Source organism: Scyliorhinus torazame, chromosome 18 (genome assembly GCF_047496885.1).
Source record: "Scyliorhinus torazame isolate Kashiwa2021f chromosome 18, sScyTor2.1, whole genome shotgun sequence".
Lineage (NCBI taxonomy): Eukaryota > Metazoa > Chordata > Chondrichthyes > Carcharhiniformes > Scyliorhinidae > Scyliorhinus > Scyliorhinus torazame.
In genome coordinates, this window is record NC_092724.1 from 79,785,748 (window position 1) to 79,803,821 (window position 18,074).

An 18,074-nucleotide genomic window follows, 5' to 3' on the forward strand; every position below is an offset into this window, starting at 1 on the left:
TGAAATGTTTACGAAACAAATCCTACGCAGTGTTTCTAATTCTAGGCAATTTGTTTTCGCACGGAATAGCTCAGTTTTGAGGGAGTTGAGTTGACGCTCCGCTCCGCTCCTCTCCCTGACTGCCCGACCTTGGAGCCAGACAGCGGATCGAAATTCACATTGAAATGAGCCAATCAGAATACAGCATTTCTCCTGCAATTGATTGGTTCATTTCGAGAGAATGGACCTATCGCGATGCGAGTTTAAAGACCAATCAGAGGTATGATTTGCGACCAATCGGAGGAAAGTTCGTCCCCTTGGGTGGCGGCGGGGGCGACGTCACGTCACCGCGTCGGCACGTCCGGGGTATAAATGGCGAGATTGGCCTCGGCTCGCGGACTATAGCGAGTTCGAGCGGCGAGTGGGTTTGAAAGAGGAGGTAAGTGCTGCTGGCGGGCGGATGGCCACTGCAGATCGCCAAATAGACCGGGTTTTTAGGGGTGGGAGGAGGATTTATATTCCGTGCGTGTTGATGGCCCCGGGGCAGTTTTTGCTGCTGGTTTAATTGGTGGGAAGGTGAAATTATGCCGGGATCAACTCCAGTGTCTCTGAGACAAAATGGCGGTGGAATCGAGAATAACACTCTTTGTCCCACAGCGCTCGGGACAAAGGTAACGGCAGCAGAGAGCGGACTGGGAGAGAGAAGTGAAAGTTTCTGCTACTCAACTATGGCTTGTATTTTCCCATAATCCGCGTTCGCTTCTCCCCCTCGCCTCCCCCCTTTGCCCTCGCCTCCCCCTTTACCCTCGCCTCCCCCTTTACCCTCGCCTCCCCCCATTACCCTCGCCTCCCCCCTTTACCCTCGCCTCCCCCCTTTACCCTCGCCTCCCCCCTTTACCCTCGCCTCCCCCCATTACCCTCGCCTCCCCCCATTACCCTCGCCTCCCCCCATTACCCTCGCCTCCCCCCTTTACCCTCGCCTCCCCCCTTTACCCTCGCCTCCCCCCTTTACCCTCGCCTCCCCCCTTTACCCTCGCCTCCCCCCTTTACCCTCGCCTCCCCCCTTTACCCTCGCCTCCCCCTTTTTCCCTCGCCTCCCCCTTTTTCCCTCGCCTCCCCCTTTTTCCCTCGCCTCCCCCTTTTTCCCTCGCCTCCCCCTTTTTCCCTCGCCTCCCCCTTTTACCCTCGCCTCCCCCTTTTACCCTCGCCTCCCCCTTTTACCCTCGCCTCCCCCTTTTACCCTCGCCTCCCCCTTTTACCCTCGCCTCCCCCTTTTACCCTCGCCTCCCCCTTTTACCCTCGCCTCCCCCTTTTACCCTCGCCTCCCCCTTTTACCCTCGCCTCCCCCTTTTACCCTCGCCTCCCCCTTTTACCCTCGCCTCCCCCTTTTACCCTCGCCTCCCCCTTTTACCCTCGCCTCCCCCTTTTACCCTCGCCTCCCCCTTTTACCCTCGCCTCCCCCTTTTACCCTCGCCTCCCCCTTTTACCCTCGCCTCCCCCTTTTACCCTCGCCTCCCCCTTTTACCCTCGCCTCCCCCTTTTACCCTCGCCTCCCCCTTTTACCCTCGCCTCCCCTTGCCCTCGCCTCCCCCTTGCCCTCGCCTCCCCCTTGCCCTCGCCTCCCCCTTGCCCTCGCCTCCCCCTTGCCCTCGCCTCCCCTTGCCCTCGCCTCCCCTTGCCCTCGCCTCCCCTTGCCCTCGCCTCCCCTTGCCCTCGCCTCCCCTTGCCCTCGCCTCCCCTTGCCCTCGCCTCCCCTTGCCCTCGCCTCCCCTTGCCCTCGCCTCCCCCTTGCCCTCGCCTCCCCCTTGCCCTCGCCTCCCCCTTGCCCTCGCCTCCCCCTTGCCCTCGCCTCCCCCTTGCCCTCGCCTCCCCCTTGCCCTCGCCTCCCCCTTGCCCTCGCCTCCCCCTTGCCCTCGCCTCCCCCTTGCCCTCGCCTCCCCCTTGCCCTCGCCTCCCCCTTGCCCTCGCCTCCCCCTTGCCCTCGCCTCCCCCTTGCCCTCGCCTCCCCCTTGCCCTCGCCTCCCCCTTGCCCTCGCCTCCCCCTTGCCCTCGCCTCCCCCTTGCCCTCGCCTCCCCCTTGCCCTCGCCTCCCCCTTGCCCTCGCCTCCCCCTTGCCCTCGCCTCCCCCTTGCCCTCGCCTCCCCCTTGCCCTCGCCTCCCCCTTGCCCTCGCCTCCCCCTTGCCCTCGCCTCCCCCTTGCCCTCGCCTCCCCCTTGCCCTCGCCTCCCCCTTGCCCTCGCCTCCCCCTTGCCCTCGCCTCCCCCTTGCCCTCGCCTCCCCCTTGCCCTCGCCTCCCCCTTGCCCTCGCCTCCCCCTTGCCCTCGCCTCCCCCTTGCCCTCGCCTCCCCCTTGCCCTCGCCTCCCCCTTGCCCTCGCCTCCCCCTTGCCCTCGCCTCCCCCTTGGCCTCGCCTCCCCCTTGGCCTCGCCTCCCCCTTGCCCTCGCCTCCCCCTTGCCCTCGCCTCCCCCTTGCCCTCGCCTCCCCCTTGCCCTCGCCTCCCCCTTGCCCTCGCCTCCCCCTTGCCCTCGCCTCCCCCTTGCCCTCGCCTCCCCCTTGCCCTCGCCTCCCCCTTGCCCTCGCCTCCCCCTTGCCCTCGCCTCCCCCTTGCCCTCGCCTCCCCCCTTGCCCTCGCCTCCCCCCTTGCCCTCGCCTCCCCCCTTGCCCTCGCCTCCCCCCTTGCCCTCGCCTCCCCCCTTGCCCTCGCCTCCCCCCTTTACCCTCGCCTCCCCCCCTTACCCTCGCCTCCCCCCCTTGCCCTCGCCTCCCCGTTTGCCCCTCAAACCACCTGCCCCTAATGCACCCCCACTCTGCGCTTTGCCCTCCTGCTTCCCAGCAATATTTCATCATTTGTGACATTTGGTTGAGGGCGGTTGAGAAAAATACTTTGTTCTTATGTGGTTCTCGTTATCTCTGTGACAGCTTAAAGCAACATGGCTCGAACAAAACAGACAGCCCGTAAGTCTACAGGGGGTAAAGCACCCAGGAAACAGCTGGCAACCAAAGCGGCACGAAAGAGTGCACCATCTACTGGTGGAGTGAAGAAGCCTCATCGTTACAGGTACTGAAATGGGTACAATGCAAATCTACAGTCAATTCGCTGCTTAGAATTTGTTAAAGTGAAATCTGGTGGAATTTGAGACTCTGATGATTTGTTAAGTTTTTCCTTGCTGGAATGCAGCTCGTCTGTTTCTCGTTTTTTCGAGTCTTGTTTTTGGACAATGACCATTGATGGAGACAGTGTTCATGTCCTGCCTTGTTGAGTGAGTGCTTCATACAGACATCCTCACACTATCTTGTGAGAATTTGCTTTTATACCTCGCCTTGTTTTGTTCTAGTGCCTATCCACAAAGATGGTTTCTGTTAGGACAAGCTCAATGGGGCTGAATGGCCTAATCCTGTTCCTATGGATCAAGAGTTTTCAGTTGTCATAATTGAAGTCTGATCTGTTTGTAATCTAAAAATGCAGGAAGCACTCAACAGTTGAGCAGTATCTGTGAAGAGAGCAGCAGTTAGTGCCATGTTTGAGCCTGTTATTCTCAATGAATAGTCTTGAGATTGGACTGTAATACAACCTATCACAACTGTTCCCATTATCAACCGTGTTCTAACATAGAATTTGGAAATTTTATTCCGTCACCTGTTTTTGCTTTACTCAGGCCTGGCACTGTTGCTCTGAGAGAAATTAGACGATATCAGAAATCCACAGAGTTGCTGATTCGCAAACTGCCCTTCCAGCGTCTGGTGCGTGAGATTGCACAGGATTTCAAAACTGATCTGAGATTCCAGAGTGCTGCGATTGGTGCACTACAGGTAGGTAGTTACTTCTGCAGGGGTGGCTATGTACTGTGGGGTTGCAGGTGGACTCCACATCCTCCGTATCAAGATTGAATCAGATGCACTGCATGGACAATTGCTCTTATCGGCTCCTGGACGATATCCAGTGTGACAGTGATCCAGATAAATGCTCTTAATATACTTTTTTACTCGGAAATATTATTTAATTTGCAGCACAACAATAACCTGTTTGTCCCAACTGGGTGAAGCCAATGTCTTTATGCAGAGTTGTATGAGAAAACCGACATTGGGGGGGCGGGGGGGGGGGGGGGGGGGAGAACAGGATCAACCGTGCATACCATGGTGTTATGGTTTGAACAAAGTCTGGTTGACAGTGAAGTTTATGACTTAAGTTGAAAGGTTGTTGGTGCTTTGTGTGTATTCTGAATCCAACACGAGCAAAATGGTGGGGCAGCTTAATCAAAACTGAGTGTTTTAATTTTATATGTTAAAGTTGATGCTTTTCCCCCATATGAAATGTACAACGTTGTGTTTAACAGGAAGCAAGTGAGGCGTACCTGGTCGGTCTCTTTGAAGATACAAACTTGTGCGCCATCCATGCCAAGCGAGTAACCATCATGCCAAAGGATATTCAGCTAGCTCGCAGGATACGTGGCGAAAGAGCCTAATTGGAGAATGCTCGTTCCATCAGCAATGGAAAGCGGGACCTTTTTTAATATAACAGATTTTACAGATATTGTCAGGGTATGGACTTTTAAGGAGTGAAAATGTGCAAATGGAATATGTGGTATTCACTGTTTTTATTAAATTTTCTAAAGTTTAATAGGGTGGGTGGTTAAACTGGGAGGGGAGCCCTTACTGTAATCTTCAAAATAAATTAAACCGTGGCTAAATTGGAACAGATCTGTTTCCACTTGTCATTCGCATGAGGTGCCAGTGGAAAATCCCCATTGCTCCTCAAGCACTTGAGTTATGTTTTTTGTTTTGTATTATGCTTGAGTTTTCTATCAGACTATTTCCTAGAGCATTTTGTACTAGTCAACTGAAAGGAATGCACTGGGAAAAATGCTTCCTAAATATTGTGTCATTCCGTTGGTAACTCAGGAGGAATTGATGCAGTCTTACACCAAGTAAATTGCATTGATCTTTTGTACATCAAGCTGGAGTGTACAGCTTGGCAGCTACTACCTATTTATGCATTGTTTTTCACGTTATCAATCTGTTTGTTTTTTGGGGGGGAAGTTGTTAATTCGTCTCATTAACTTGTTTATGGACTCGTTGCTTTTTGTTCTCATTGGGATAATGCAGATAGGGGCTAGTTTGAATTTTGGATTGAATAGGTAGTCTGTGCAGTTCTCATAACTGAATGTTTAGCTGTTAGTTTGCTGAATGGGATTCGTTGTTGGAGATGGTAAAATGCTGCTCCCTTGTGATGTGTTCCTGCTTATACTGGGGGCTGATTGTACATCTGGGAATTATATTGCATTAGTTTTTGGTGATATCCCATGGGCTGTGATTGCAACAATGCAGTTGCCTGTCTTATCCTGTCACAATAACTTACAGGTAGATTGTGGTAGTATTGTTTTGGTGTACAAAGGTATATTTAACTGTACTTGGTGTTGCTGACAATACTGTTTGATGGGACGGATCTTGGCACTTTGCCAATAGATGAGGTTTTTCCCAGAATACTTCCAAAGGATTAAGCTCAGCATTGCAAGGTTCAGCCCTTCTGACACTGCAGCAGTGTTGCTGTTTATCAACATAAGGGGGCTTTTTCACCTCAGTGGTGTCAAGGAGTTTGTGCAGCTAGTATTGGGGTTTTCACTTGGTTGATGGTTGAAGATTGGGCCCCAGTGTAGACCTCTGAGTAACATCGGTACAAGGGCAATTTGCTAGGGAGTGACAACGATGTGCTCCCATTCCACATGATTTCCCCCCCCCCCCCCCCCTGAATGGTCTCATCCAAGGAAGGGTAAAGGTGCTACATTAATTCCTGTTGGACCATTACTTGGGACCACTTTGCCATCTAAAGTAACCTTGTCCTCAAACGTGGCCTGGAGAATATTTGTAGTCTGCTTCATGTATTGCCCTGGCCTGAACAAATGGATGTTGACTGCCATGCATTCACTGCTCTTAGCCTCTTGTTCAGCGTAAAAGAGGGATGTTGACGCAGTTATCAGTCTCCACAAAGAAAATAATATTCCAGTTACTTTCATTGGGCGACTGCAGTTGCTTGATGGGAACCTAGCTTCAATTTGTTGCAGCATTTGTGATGGCCCTCAGAATGGGGAACCATTGTTTTTTGATGATGTCTCCTTGCATGGCTTTGGGTGTCTTGTAAATGACATTGGGAAGCCAGGAAGGGGCACAGTCTGGTGAAATGATTACATACTGTTCTACACTCATTTCAGGATCTGGTGTAAAATTGTAAAAAAAAATTACATTAAAGTACATGAAAACCACAACCAGTTGACTTGCTGTACTGTGATTATTACAATGTTTTTATGTGACAAATGAGCTAAAATGCTAACTAGAAGGCACAACTTGGTGGCTATTCAGTGCTCAATGTTCAGTATCGGGGTGTATAGTTACATACTGTGGATATTGAGTCAGTAAATCTGTTTACTGAGGTTGAGCTTCCTACAGGAAGTCGGGCACAGCTGACAGCATGGTGGAGCTGATCCTTGGTCTTTGTTGGTATGCTCAGCTGATTTCCAGGGCCATTGCTGAAGCTCGTCCTGGTTGTGCCTTTCTGATTTCACAATCCAGTTTTAAAATTTTGGCAACATTCGAAGGAACCTAGTCGGAAATACTGTAATGCAGAGGATTAATTCCGTATTTTGTCTTAACAAAATGTCTGCAAACGGCTTCTGCTTATTTTTTTGTGTGAACTGTTACCGAATTAGAGTAGCAGGCTATGAACGTGCAGTGCTCTTGTCAGATTGCATCTGTCATGTGGGTACATCTGAGAAAAGGTGGGAAACTTGGATTTTCTTCATCTTGGATGCCTCAAAGTACCGGTATGCCCAGTTAACAACCTCTTGTTCAGCGTAAGAGGGATGTTGACGCAGTTATCAGTCTCCACAAAGAAAAGATTCCACTTACAATGCAGGAAATTTGATCCATCAGAAACAAAAACGACTACAAGGAATATGACCAAGCCCTGCACCACTGAAGACCCGAGTGACCCAACCCCAAAGGGTGCTGGACTCCGGTTGCTTGGGTTTTTTAACCTTCTGAATGCGTTTTTTCAAATCTGTGATCTCTTCAGAGCTGTCTGGAAAGTACAACGTTCTGACCCAATCGGGGCATATGTCCCACCTCTCTCGGGGAGAATGTAATCAAGAGCCATTCGAGTTCGCAAGGCCACAGTACGGATAGCTAGCATTTCGGCGGAAATCTTGAAAAGTGAGCAACATCTGGGTACCAGTGGCCTGAGAAATTTCCACCATCGGTAGAATCATAGGCCTGTCAGTGGGGAAGAACCGAGAGCGGCCTCTATTAACATTGGAATACATTTGTAAGCCCTACTTACAATAAAATAGTGGGTGGAATTACTATATCCCATTTCCAGTCGCTTCGGGTGATGACGACAAACATACGGACTCTTTCTCCATGTGACGGCTCCCTCATGAGCTTGGGAAGAATGGGGGGTGCTTTGAAGATGTGCCATTTTGCTGTTTCAGAAATTCTAAAAGGGATTGACAAAAAGGGAATACTCCCTGAGTGGGTGGGAGTAGCAATACATACCCAACAGTTGAAAACATTGCAATCTTTGGCATACACCATGGACATTTTTGACTGCACGATAGCACAGTGGTTAGCACAGTTGCTTCACAGCTCCAGGATCCCAGGTTTGATTCCTGTCTTGGGTCACTGCAGAGTCTGCACGTTCTCCCCATGTCGGTTTCCTCCGGGCGCTCTGGTTTCCTCCCACAGTCCAAAGATGTGCAGGTTAGGTGGATTGGCCATGCTAAATTGCCCTTAAGTGTCCAAAAAGGTTGGATAGGGTGGAGATGTGTGCTTGGATAGGGCGTTCTTTCCATGGGCCGGTGCAGACTCGATGACCTGCACTAAATTTTTTGATTCTATGACATCAGAAATCTTTGGATTCTCACTGTCCCGGAGGACTGGAGAATAGCCAATGTTGTTCCTTTGTTTAAGAAGGGTAGCAAGGATAATCCAAGGAGCGACAGGACGGTGAGCCTTACGTCAGTGGTAGGGATATTACTGGAAGTATTAGTGAGAGGCAGCATGGTTTTGTGAAGGGGAGGTTGTGTCTCACTAACTTGATATGGACTTCAGTAAGTCCTTTGACAAGATCCCTCATGGCAGACTGGTACAAAAGGTGAACTCACACGGGATCAGGGGTGAGCTGGCAAGGTGGATACAGAACTGGCTAGGTCATAGAAGGCAGAGAGTAGCAATGGAAGGGTGCATTTCTAATTGGAGGGCTGTGACTAGTGGTGGTCCGCAGGGATCAGTGCTGGGACCTTTGCTGTTCGTAGTACATATAAATGATTTGGAGGAAAATGTAACTGGTCTGATTAGTAAGTTTGCAGATGACACAAGGGTTGGTGGAATTGCGGATAGCGATGAGGACTGTCAGGATACTGCAGGATTTAGATTGTTTGGAGACTTGGGCGGAGAGATGGCAGGAGGAGTTTAATCCTGATAAATGTGGGGTAATGCATTTTGAAAGGTCTAATGGGAATAGAGGGATACGGACCCAGGAAGTGTAGAAGATTGTAGTTTAGTCGGGCAGCATGGGCTTGGAGGGTCGAAGGGCCTGTTCCTGTGCTGTACATTTCTTTGTTCTTTGTTGTAATGCAGGTAGGGAATATACAGTGAATGGTAGAACCCTCAAGAAAAGTCAGAGAGATCTAGGTGTACAGGTCACTGAAAGGGGCAACACAGGTGAAGAAGGCAGACAGCATGCTTGCCTTCATTGGTTGGGGCATTGAGTATAAGAATTGGCAAGTCATGTTGCAGCTGTATAGAACCTTAGTTAGGCCACACTTGGAGTATAGTGTTCAATTCTGGTCGCCACACTACCAGAAGGATGTGGAGGCTTTAGAGAGGGTGCAGAAGTGATTTACCAGAATGCTGCCTGGTATAGAGAGCATTAGCTATGAGGAGCGGTTGAATAAACTCGGTTTGTTCTCACTGGAACGATTGAGGGGCGACCTGATGGAGGTCTACAAAATTATGAGGGGCATAGTCAGAGGCTTTTCCCCAGGGCAGAGGGGTCAATTACTAGGGAATCAATAGGTTTAAGGTGCGAGGGGCAAGGTTTAGAGGAGATGTACGAGGCAAGTTTTTTTACACAGATGGTAGTGGGTGCCTGGAACTTGCTGCCGGAGGAGGTGGTGGAAGCAGGGACGATAGTGACATTTAAGGGGCATCTTGACAAATACATGAATAGGCTGGGAATAGAGGGATACGGACCCAGGAAGTGTAGAAGATTTTAGTTTAGTCGGGCAGCAAGGCTTGAAGGGCCTGTTCCTGTGCTGTACTTTTCTTTGTTCTTTGAAGATGTAACTAGTACAGTGACAAGAGGGAGCCAGTTGATGTATATTTGGACTTTCCGAAGGCGTTTGACAAGTCCCGCATAAGATTAAAGGATTGGAAGTGTATTGAGGTGGATAGAAAACTGATTGGCAAGAGAGGAAACAAGGAGTAGGAATTATGGGTAATTTTCAAATTAGTGAGCTGCTGTGACCCAAATTATTCACAATCATTAATGATTTGGATGTTGGAATAAAATGTAACATCTCAATACCAAGTTGGATGGGAGGGAAAACTGATGAGGATGCAGAGATCTTACAGCATGATCTGGACAGGTTGGGCAAGTGCAAATCAATGGCAAATGCAGTATAATTTGGATAAGTGAGGTTATTCACTTTGTAAGCAAAAACAGGAACGGTTGTAAATTGTGAGAGGGGAATGTACAATGGGACCTGGATGTCCTTGTGCAGCAGTCGCTGAAGGTAAGCATGCAGTTGCAGCAGGCGGTAAAGAAGGCTAATGGTAAGTTGTCCTTCATTGCGGGAGGTTTTGAGTACAGGAGCAGGGATGAGTTGTTGCAATTGTACAGGTGAGGCCACACCTTGAATATTGTGTCCAGTTTTGGTCTCCTTTTCTGAGGCTTGATGTTCTTGCTCTCGAGGGAATGCAGACTTGATTCCAGGGATGGCGTATGAGGAGAGATTGAATAGATTAGGATTGTTCTCACTTGAGTTAAGAATGAAGGGGGATCTCACAGAGACTTATAAAATTCTAACAGGACTAGACAGGGAAGATGTTCCCGATGGTGGGTGTGCCCAGAACCAGGGGGTCACAGTCTGAGGATTCAGCATATATATTCAAGTGTCGGCTAGATATTGCACTTGGGGCAAATGGGATCATGAGGAGAAAGCAGGATTAAGCTATTGAGTTGGATGATCAGCCATGATCGTTAAACATGGAGCAGGCTCAAAAGGCCTCCTATCTTCTATGTACATGTTATCATTTGCCAGCCTTTGTGGGTTGGCCATGATCTGTTAAACTGAAAAGACAACCAAAAATAAAAATGGCGGCAAATATTTTGTAGAAAGTAGCACAATCATAATGAGCTCTTTTAATATGTGAGCCATGGATCCAGGAATTCTTTCACAGCTGCTTAGTTGTGAGCAGCACCTGATAGGGTCCCTCCCACTTGGACCCCAATGGTTCCTTCTGCAGTTTCTTCACGTAGACGTTAACTCCTGTCATGGGGTTGTGCCCGCCTTCGGGAGGGTCACCCCACGTTGCTGATACCTCAAAGGAAGCAGAACTGACGGCATTTGTTAGATTCTGACAATATTTGAGGAATGCATCACCTATCAAATGATCAGCTTTTCAATAGTTGCTGGATGGGGAGGTGCAGTGGTGGCTTTTAATTAATTATTCCGTATCTGCGGCCGGTCGCTTCTTTAATGATATGCTTGAGTAAGGGGGCTGAAGGTTTTCTGACGGACACAAAACTGCGAGCTTCACACTGGGGGAGGAATTCAGTCAGACTGTTACACTCAGACAGCATGTATGTCTGTATGTTTTAACCTGGGATTACCCTTCTCTCTGGATCTGTAAAGACTTAATTACCTGCAAATGCTCGCAATGAAAGCATTGTCTTGCATCTTTCTTACTGTGCTCCCCCCAGTCCAACGCTGACATCTCCACATCATGAGTGTATGTTGGCAGGTGTTTGGAAAGTTTCTGGGTGGGCGACCACATAAGCTATGGCTGCAAGTTCAGCGACCTGGGCTCCTAGGTGTCCTGGCAGTTTGACGGCTACTTATTCTAGTGGGTGTGTCTGTGAATATACCGCACCCAGTTATCCTATTGCCATCCTCCATAGTGGAGGAGCCATCTACATGAATCTTTTAAAAATATATATATTTTATTCAAGATTTTTTGGCCAAACATAACAGTACATAGTTTTTCTTTTAAACAACAAAAAAGCAATATAAATAACAGTGGCCAGTTTTAAACAAATAAATAAATAATATATAAACAAAAACAAAACTAAATGGCAACTGCCTTGTCAAAAATAGTTACTCTCCAAAGATACAATCCAACAGTCCAATATACATTACCTATAGCAAATGTTTATACATATACAATTACATCCCTGAGAGCCCGCCCGGATATGTGCCTTGATAGATATCAGCTCCCCTCTAACCACTGCCTTCAACGCCTCCCAGACCACTCCCACCTGAACCTCCCCATTGTCATTAAGCTCCAAGTACCTTTCAATACACCGCCTCACCCTTAAACATACCCCCTCATCTGCCAATAATCCCATGTCCATTCTCCAGGACGGGTGCTCTTTTTCCTCCCCTATCTCCAGGTCCACCCAATGTGGAGCGTGGTCCGAGATAGCTATAGCCGTGTACTCCGTCCCTGTCACCTTCGGGATCAGCGCCCTTCCCAAAACAAAAAAGTCTATCCGTGAATATACTTTATGGACATAGGAGAAAAACAAGAACTCCTTACTCCTAGGCCTGCAAAATCTCCAGGGGTCTACTCCTTCCATCTGCTCCATAAAATCCTTGAGCACCCTAGCTGCAGCCGGCCTCCTCCTGGTCCTGGACCTCGATCTGTCCAGCCCTGGGTCCAGCACCGTATTGAAGTCTCCCCCCATTACCAACTTTCCCGCCTCTAGGTCCGGGATACGTCCCAACATACGCCTCATAAAATTGGCATCATCCCAGTTCGGGGCATATACGTTCACTAGAACCACCGCCTCCCCTTGCAATCTGCCACTCACCATCACGTATCTACCCCCACTATCCGCCACTATGGTCTTTGCCTCAAACAGTACCCGTTTCCCTACTAATATAGCCACCCCCCTGTTCTTTGCGTCTACCCCGAATGAAACACCTGCCCCACCCATCCTTTGCGTAGTCTGACCTGGTCTATCAGTTTCAAATGCGTCTCCTGCAACATAACCACATCTGCCTTTAATTTCTTTAGGTGTGCGAGTACCCGTGCCCTTTTAATCGGCCCGTTCAGCCCTCTCACATTCCACGTGATCAGCCGGGTTGGGGGGCTCTTTACCCCCCCCCCCCCCCCCCTTGTCGACTAGCCATCCCCTTTTTTAATCCAGCTCCTCACCCGGTTCCCACGTAGCCGTATCTCCCCCCGACTGCGCCCCCCCGCCTCGACCACCCCACCCCGTACCAGCTCCCCCTTCTCCCCAGCAGCAGCAACCCAGTTAACCCCCCCCCCTGCTAGATCCTTTTCTAGCGTAATTGCACCCCCCATGTTGCGCCCAGAAGTCAGCAAACTCTGGCTGACCTCGGCTTCCCCCCCGTGACCTCGGCCCCCACTGTGCGAGGCCCCCTCCTTCCTGCTTCCCTGTTCCCGGCATGATTACCATAGCGCGGGAACAAAGCCCGCGTTTCCCACTTGGCCCCACCCCTAATGGCCGGCGCCCACAATTCCTCATCCTCCCTCCCCCCTCTCCCCCACGACATGGGGAAGAGAGAAAAGTTACAGGGTCGCAAGATTAACAACTTGAGAGATCATCCCTTCCCCCTTTTTCCCCCCCTTCACCCCACGTAATCACCCCACCACTTTGTCCCAAACGTTCTTTTTCTGGCCCGCCTATTCCAGCTTCTCCTCCACAATAAATGTCCACGCCTCTTCTGCCGTCTCAAAGTAGTGGTGCTTCCCTTGGTGTGTGACCCACAGTCTTGCCGGCTGCAGCATTCCAAATTTGACCTTCCTTTTGTGAAGCACCGCCTTGGCCCGATTAAAACTTGCCCTCCTTCTCGCCACCTCCGCACTCCAATCTTAATATACGCGGATCACCGCGTGCTCCCACCTACTGCTCCGAGTTTTCTTCGCCCATCTGAGGACCATCTCTCTGTCATTATATCGGAGAAATCTCACCACTATGGCTCGAGGTATTTCTCCAGCCCTCGGCCTTCGCGCCATAACTCGATAAGCTCCACCTCCAACAGGCCCGTCGGGGCCTCTGATCCCATTAACGAGTGAAGCATCGTGCTCACATATGCCCCGACGTCCGCCCCTTCTGCACCTTCGGGAAGACCAAGAATCCTTAAATTCTTCCTCCTCGCGTTATTCTCCAGCACCTCCAGCCTTTCCACACACCTTTTGTGTTGTGCCTCGTGCATCTCTGTCTTCACCACCAGGCCCTGTATTTCGTCTTCATTTTCAGGGGCCTTTGCCTTCACGACCCGAAGCTCCTGCTCCTGGGCCTTTTGCTCCTCCTTTAGCCCTTCAATCGCCTGTAATATCGGGGCCAGCAGCTCCTTCTTCATCTCCTTTTTAAGTTCTTCCACACAGCGCCGCAGGAACTCTTGTTGGTCAGGGCCCCATACTAGACGGCCACCTTCCGTCGCCATCTTGCTTTGTGCTTGCCTTCCTTGCCGCTTTCCTCTCCTTTTTCCATCCGTGTCCAGGGGGAATTCCCTTCTGGTTTACCGCACAGTGTTTTTAGCCATTAAAGTTGCCGTTGGGGCTCCTATTAAGAGCCCAAAAGTCCGTTCCACCGGGAGCTGCCGAAACGTGTGACTTAGCTGGTCATCGCCGCACCCGGAAGCTCATCTACATGAATCTTGAATGTTTCCCTTGGTTGTTGGGGACCTGCTTTCTTGCTGCCTGCTTGTGGCTGTCGTGACCTGGGAATGAAGGGTCCTAATGGGGTGTGGTTTTTTTTCTGAAAATGTGAGGATCTTTGTGCGTTTTGCAGAGATGTCCCTGCCCTGTAATAGTGGTGTCCATCACGCGGCTCGTTATTAAATCTCCCTTCCCATCCTCTAAAGGACCAATATTTGCCTAAGCCACTCTTTTTTGTTTTGTATATTTGTAGAAACCTTTGCTATGTTTTTTTTATTCTGAGCAAGTTTACACTCATAATCTATCTTACTCTTTATAGCTTTCTTAGTAGCTTTCTGTTGCCCCCTAAAGATTTCCCAGTCCTCTAGTCTCCCACTAATCTTTGCTACTTTGTATGCTTTTTCCTTCAATTTGATACAATTTTCTTAGATATCCACAGTCGATTTTCCCCTCTTTCTACCGTCCTTCCTTCTTGTTGGTATTAACCTTTGCTGAACACTGTGAAAAATTGCTTGGAAGGTTCCCCACCACCTACAAGGCACAAGTCGAGAGTGTAATGGAATGCTCTCCACATGGTGGAGCTTGTGGGGCTTGTTCAAGGATCAGCTACTGCGTGTTCTTGATAAGTATGTACCGGTCAGACAGGGAGGAAGGCGTCGAGCGAGGGAACCGTGGTTTACCAAGGAAGTGGAATCTCTTGTTAAGAGGAAGAAGAAGGCCTATGTGAAGATGAAGTGTGAAGTTTTGGTTGGGGCGATGGATAGTTACAAGGTAGCGAGGAAGGATCTAAAGAGAGAGCTAAGACGAGCAAGGAGGGGACATGAGAAGTATTTGGCAGGAAGGATCAAGGAAAACCCAAAAGCTTTCTATAGGTATGTCAGGAATAAGCGAATGACTAGGGAAAGAGTAGGACCAGTCAAGGACAGGGATGGGAAATTGTGTGTGGAGTCTGAAGAGATAGGCGAGATACTAAATGAATATTTTTCGTCAGTATTCACTCAGGAAAAGATAATGTTGTGGAGGAGAATGCTGAGCCCCAGGCTAATAGAATAGATGGCATTGAGGTACGTAGGGAAGAGGTGTTGGCAATTCTGGACAGGCTGAAAATAGATAAGTCCCCGGGACCTGATGGGATTTATCCTAGGATTCTATGGGAGGCCAGGGAAGAGATTGCTGGACCTTTGGCTTTGATTTTTATGTCATCATTGGCTACAGGAATAGTGCCAGAGGATAGCAAATGTGGTCCCTTTGTTCAAAAAGGGGAGCAGAGACAACCCCGGCAACTATAGACCGGTGAGCCTCACGTCTGTAGTGGGTAAAGTCTTGGAGGGGATTATAAGGGACAAGATTTATAATCATCTAGATAGGAATAATATGATCAGGGATAGTCAGCATGGCTTTGTGAAGGGTAGGTCATGCCTCACAAACCTTATTGAGTTCTTTGAGAAGGTGACTGAACAGGTAGACGAGGGTAGAGCAGTTGATGTGGTGTATATGGATTTCAGCAAAGCGTTTGATAAGGTTCCCCACGGTAGGCTATTGCAAAAAATACGGAGGCTGGGGATTGAGGGTGATTTAGAGATGTGGATCAGAAATTGGCTAGCTGAAAGAAGACAGAGGGTGGTGGTTGATGGGAAATGTTCAGAATGGAGTACAGTCACAAGTGGAGTACCACAAGGATCTGTTCTGGGGCCGTTGCTGTTTGTCATTTTTATCAATGACCTAGAGGAAGGCGCAGAAGGGTGGGTGAGTAAATTTGCAGACGATACTAAAGTCGGTGGTGTTGTCGATAGTGTGGAAGGATGTAGCAGGTTACAGAGGGATATAGATAAGCTGCAGAGCTGGGCTGAGAGGTGGCAAATGGAGTTTAATGGAGAGAAGTGTGAGGTGATTCACTTTGGAAGGAATAACAGGAATGCGGAATATTTGGCTAATGGTAAAGTTCTTGAAAGTGTGGATGAGCAGAGGGATCTAGGTGTCCATGTACATAGATCCCTGAAAGTTGCCACCCAGGTTGATAGGGTTGTGAAGAAGGCCTATGGAGTGTTGGCCTTTATTGGTAGAGGGATTGAGTTCCGGAGTCGGGAGGTCATGTTGCAGCTGTACAGAACTCTGGTCCGGCCGCATTTGGAGTATTGCGTACAGTTCTGGTCACCGCATTATAGGAAGGACGTGGAGGCTTTGGAGCGGGTGCAGAGGAGATTTACCAGGATGTTGCCTGGTATGGAGGGAAAATCTTATGAGGAAAGGCTGATGGACTTGAGGTTGTTTTCGTTGGAGAGAAGAAGGTTAAGAGGAGACTTAATAGAGGCATACAAAATGATCAGGGGGTTGGATAGGGTGGACAGTGAGAGCCTTCTCCCGCGGATGGATATGGCTGGCACGAGGGGACATAACTTTAAACTGAGGGGTAATAGATATAGGACAGAGGTCAGAGGTAGGTTCTTTACGCAAAGAGTAGTGAGGCCGTGGAATGCCCTACCTGCTACAGTAGTGAACTCGCCAACATTGAGGGCATTTAAAAGTTTATTGGATAAACATATGGATGATAATGGCATAGTGTATGTTAGATGGCTTTTGTTTCGGTGCAACATCGTGGGCCGAAGGGCCTGTACTGCGCTGTATTGTTCTATGTTCTATGCCTGGTTGAGAACAGCTCCAACAACACTCAAGAAACTCAACACCATCCAGGATAAAGCAGCCCGCTTGATTGCTTGTCCTTCCACAAACATCCAAACCCTTCACCACCGATGAACAGTGGCAGACTTGTATACCATCTGCCAGGTGCATTGCAGAAAATCACCAAGATACCTTAGACAGCACCTTCCAAACCCATGACCACTACTATTGGGAGCACAAGAGTAGCAGGTACCTGGGAACCTCACCACCTGAAGGTTCCCCTCCAAGTCATTCACCACCCTGACGCTGTTCCTTCGCTGTCACGGGGACAAATACTTGGAACTCCCTCCCAAACAGCACAGTGGGTGTCCCTACACCTGAAGGACTGCAGCGGTTCAAGAAGGCAATTCACCACCAGCTTCTGAAGGGCAACTCCGGATGGGTAATAAAAAAAATGCTGGCCTAACCAGCGACGCCCACATCCCACAAATGAATTAAAAAAAGAATCTACACTGGCTGCACAACTGAGTATCCACCCCCCAACTCACACGTGACCCCCAGCCCTTCCTCGTCCACTCAACACCCTCAACCCCAGCCTTATACCCACCCTCCCACCACAATGAACCAAGCGTGTGGCTAACGATACCCTCTGTGTCTTCTCAGGAAAAGCTCTCCCACAGTCCTCGAGAGAGGGCCCAGACTGGCGGAGTGTGCTGTTCTTAAGAATCTTCACCTTCAAGGTGCAGCCCCTGAAGGTGACTAGGGTGGCCAAGGATAGATCGATTAGCCATGGAGAGGCTGGTGGATGCCGCAGAGGTGAGGACCCACCAAGCTCCATCTGGTGGACCTGTCAAGCGTGAGTTGTGATCCATCCATCCCAATAACCCCATGTCCATTCTCCCGCAGGTCCTCCAGCCAACAGTGGCATCCTAGGCGGGATCCTCTCCTGACTCCGAGTAGAACACCTCGGAGAGAGCTCCGAGGATGCAACCATAGTCGCGGCACAGCTGTCATCCCCACCCTCCATCAGCACAGATACACCTCGGTGGGGCATGTTAGTGGACAGGCTTCTGGGGCACAATCTGGTGAGCACCACACCGCTGATGATGCACATCGGGTGGAGGCAGGAATCTCCAGGTGAGACAGCAGTCGGAGGTCTATTGGATCCCAAGATCCAGCTGGGTCCCACCCTTATGTTGAGCCTGTGGTACAGAGGTACCTGGAGCGGATGGAGATGATAGTGTTCGGAGGGAGATGTCAGCTCACTCCAGCAGATCCATATCCGCTTGGAGGAGTCCCAGAGGAGAGGGGCACAGGAGATGGCGCCGGCAATGAGTGGCACCGAGGCCAACACGGCTAAGGTGGCGACCGCAGTGGAGAGCCTGGTGCACAATATTGGCACCATTAGTGAAAGTGTTCAAGGCATCGCCCAGTCAATGACGACCTTGGCTGAGGGTCTCGACCGGATGTCCGACTCGCTGGGGTTGTGACCCAGTACGAGGCCGACCTTGATGAGGTTCTGCAGTACATGTTCTGCGGGTTGGGCATAGCTGAGGCTCTGCAGAGCATGTCCC

At 50.0% G+C, this 18,074-nt stretch overlaps 1 protein-coding gene across 1 annotated transcript; it reads left to right on the plus strand.

Moving 5' to 3' along the window:
* Positions 1-304: 304 nt before the first annotated feature.
* LOC140395328 (histone H3.3A) lies at positions 305-4,673 on the plus strand. Its single transcript, XM_072482957.1, has 4 exons — positions 305-418; positions 2,899-3,037; positions 3,636-3,789; positions 4,314-4,673. Exons 2-4 carry the CDS (start codon positions 2,910-2,912, stop codon positions 4,440-4,442), a joined length of 411 nt encoding a protein of 136 aa, XP_072339058.1. The 5' UTR covers positions 305-418; positions 2,899-2,909; the 3' UTR covers positions 4,443-4,673.
* The last annotated feature ends 13,401 nt before the right edge of the window (positions 4,674-18,074 follow it).

Excerpts from the sequence above, each read along its gene's own strand:
- LOC140395328 (XM_072482957.1), top strand. The coding sequence starts at position 2,910 with ATGGCTCGAACAAAACAGACAGCCCGTAAGTCTACAGGGGGTAAAGCA. Across the intron at positions 3,038-3,635 it reads AAGAAGCCTCATCGTTACAG|GCCTGGCACTGTTGCTCTGA; the intron begins GTACTGAAATGG and ends TGCTTTACTCAG. Across the intron at positions 3,790-4,313 it reads CTGCGATTGGTGCACTACAG|GAAGCAAGTGAGGCGTACCT; the intron begins GTAGGTAGTTAC and ends TGTGTTTAACAG.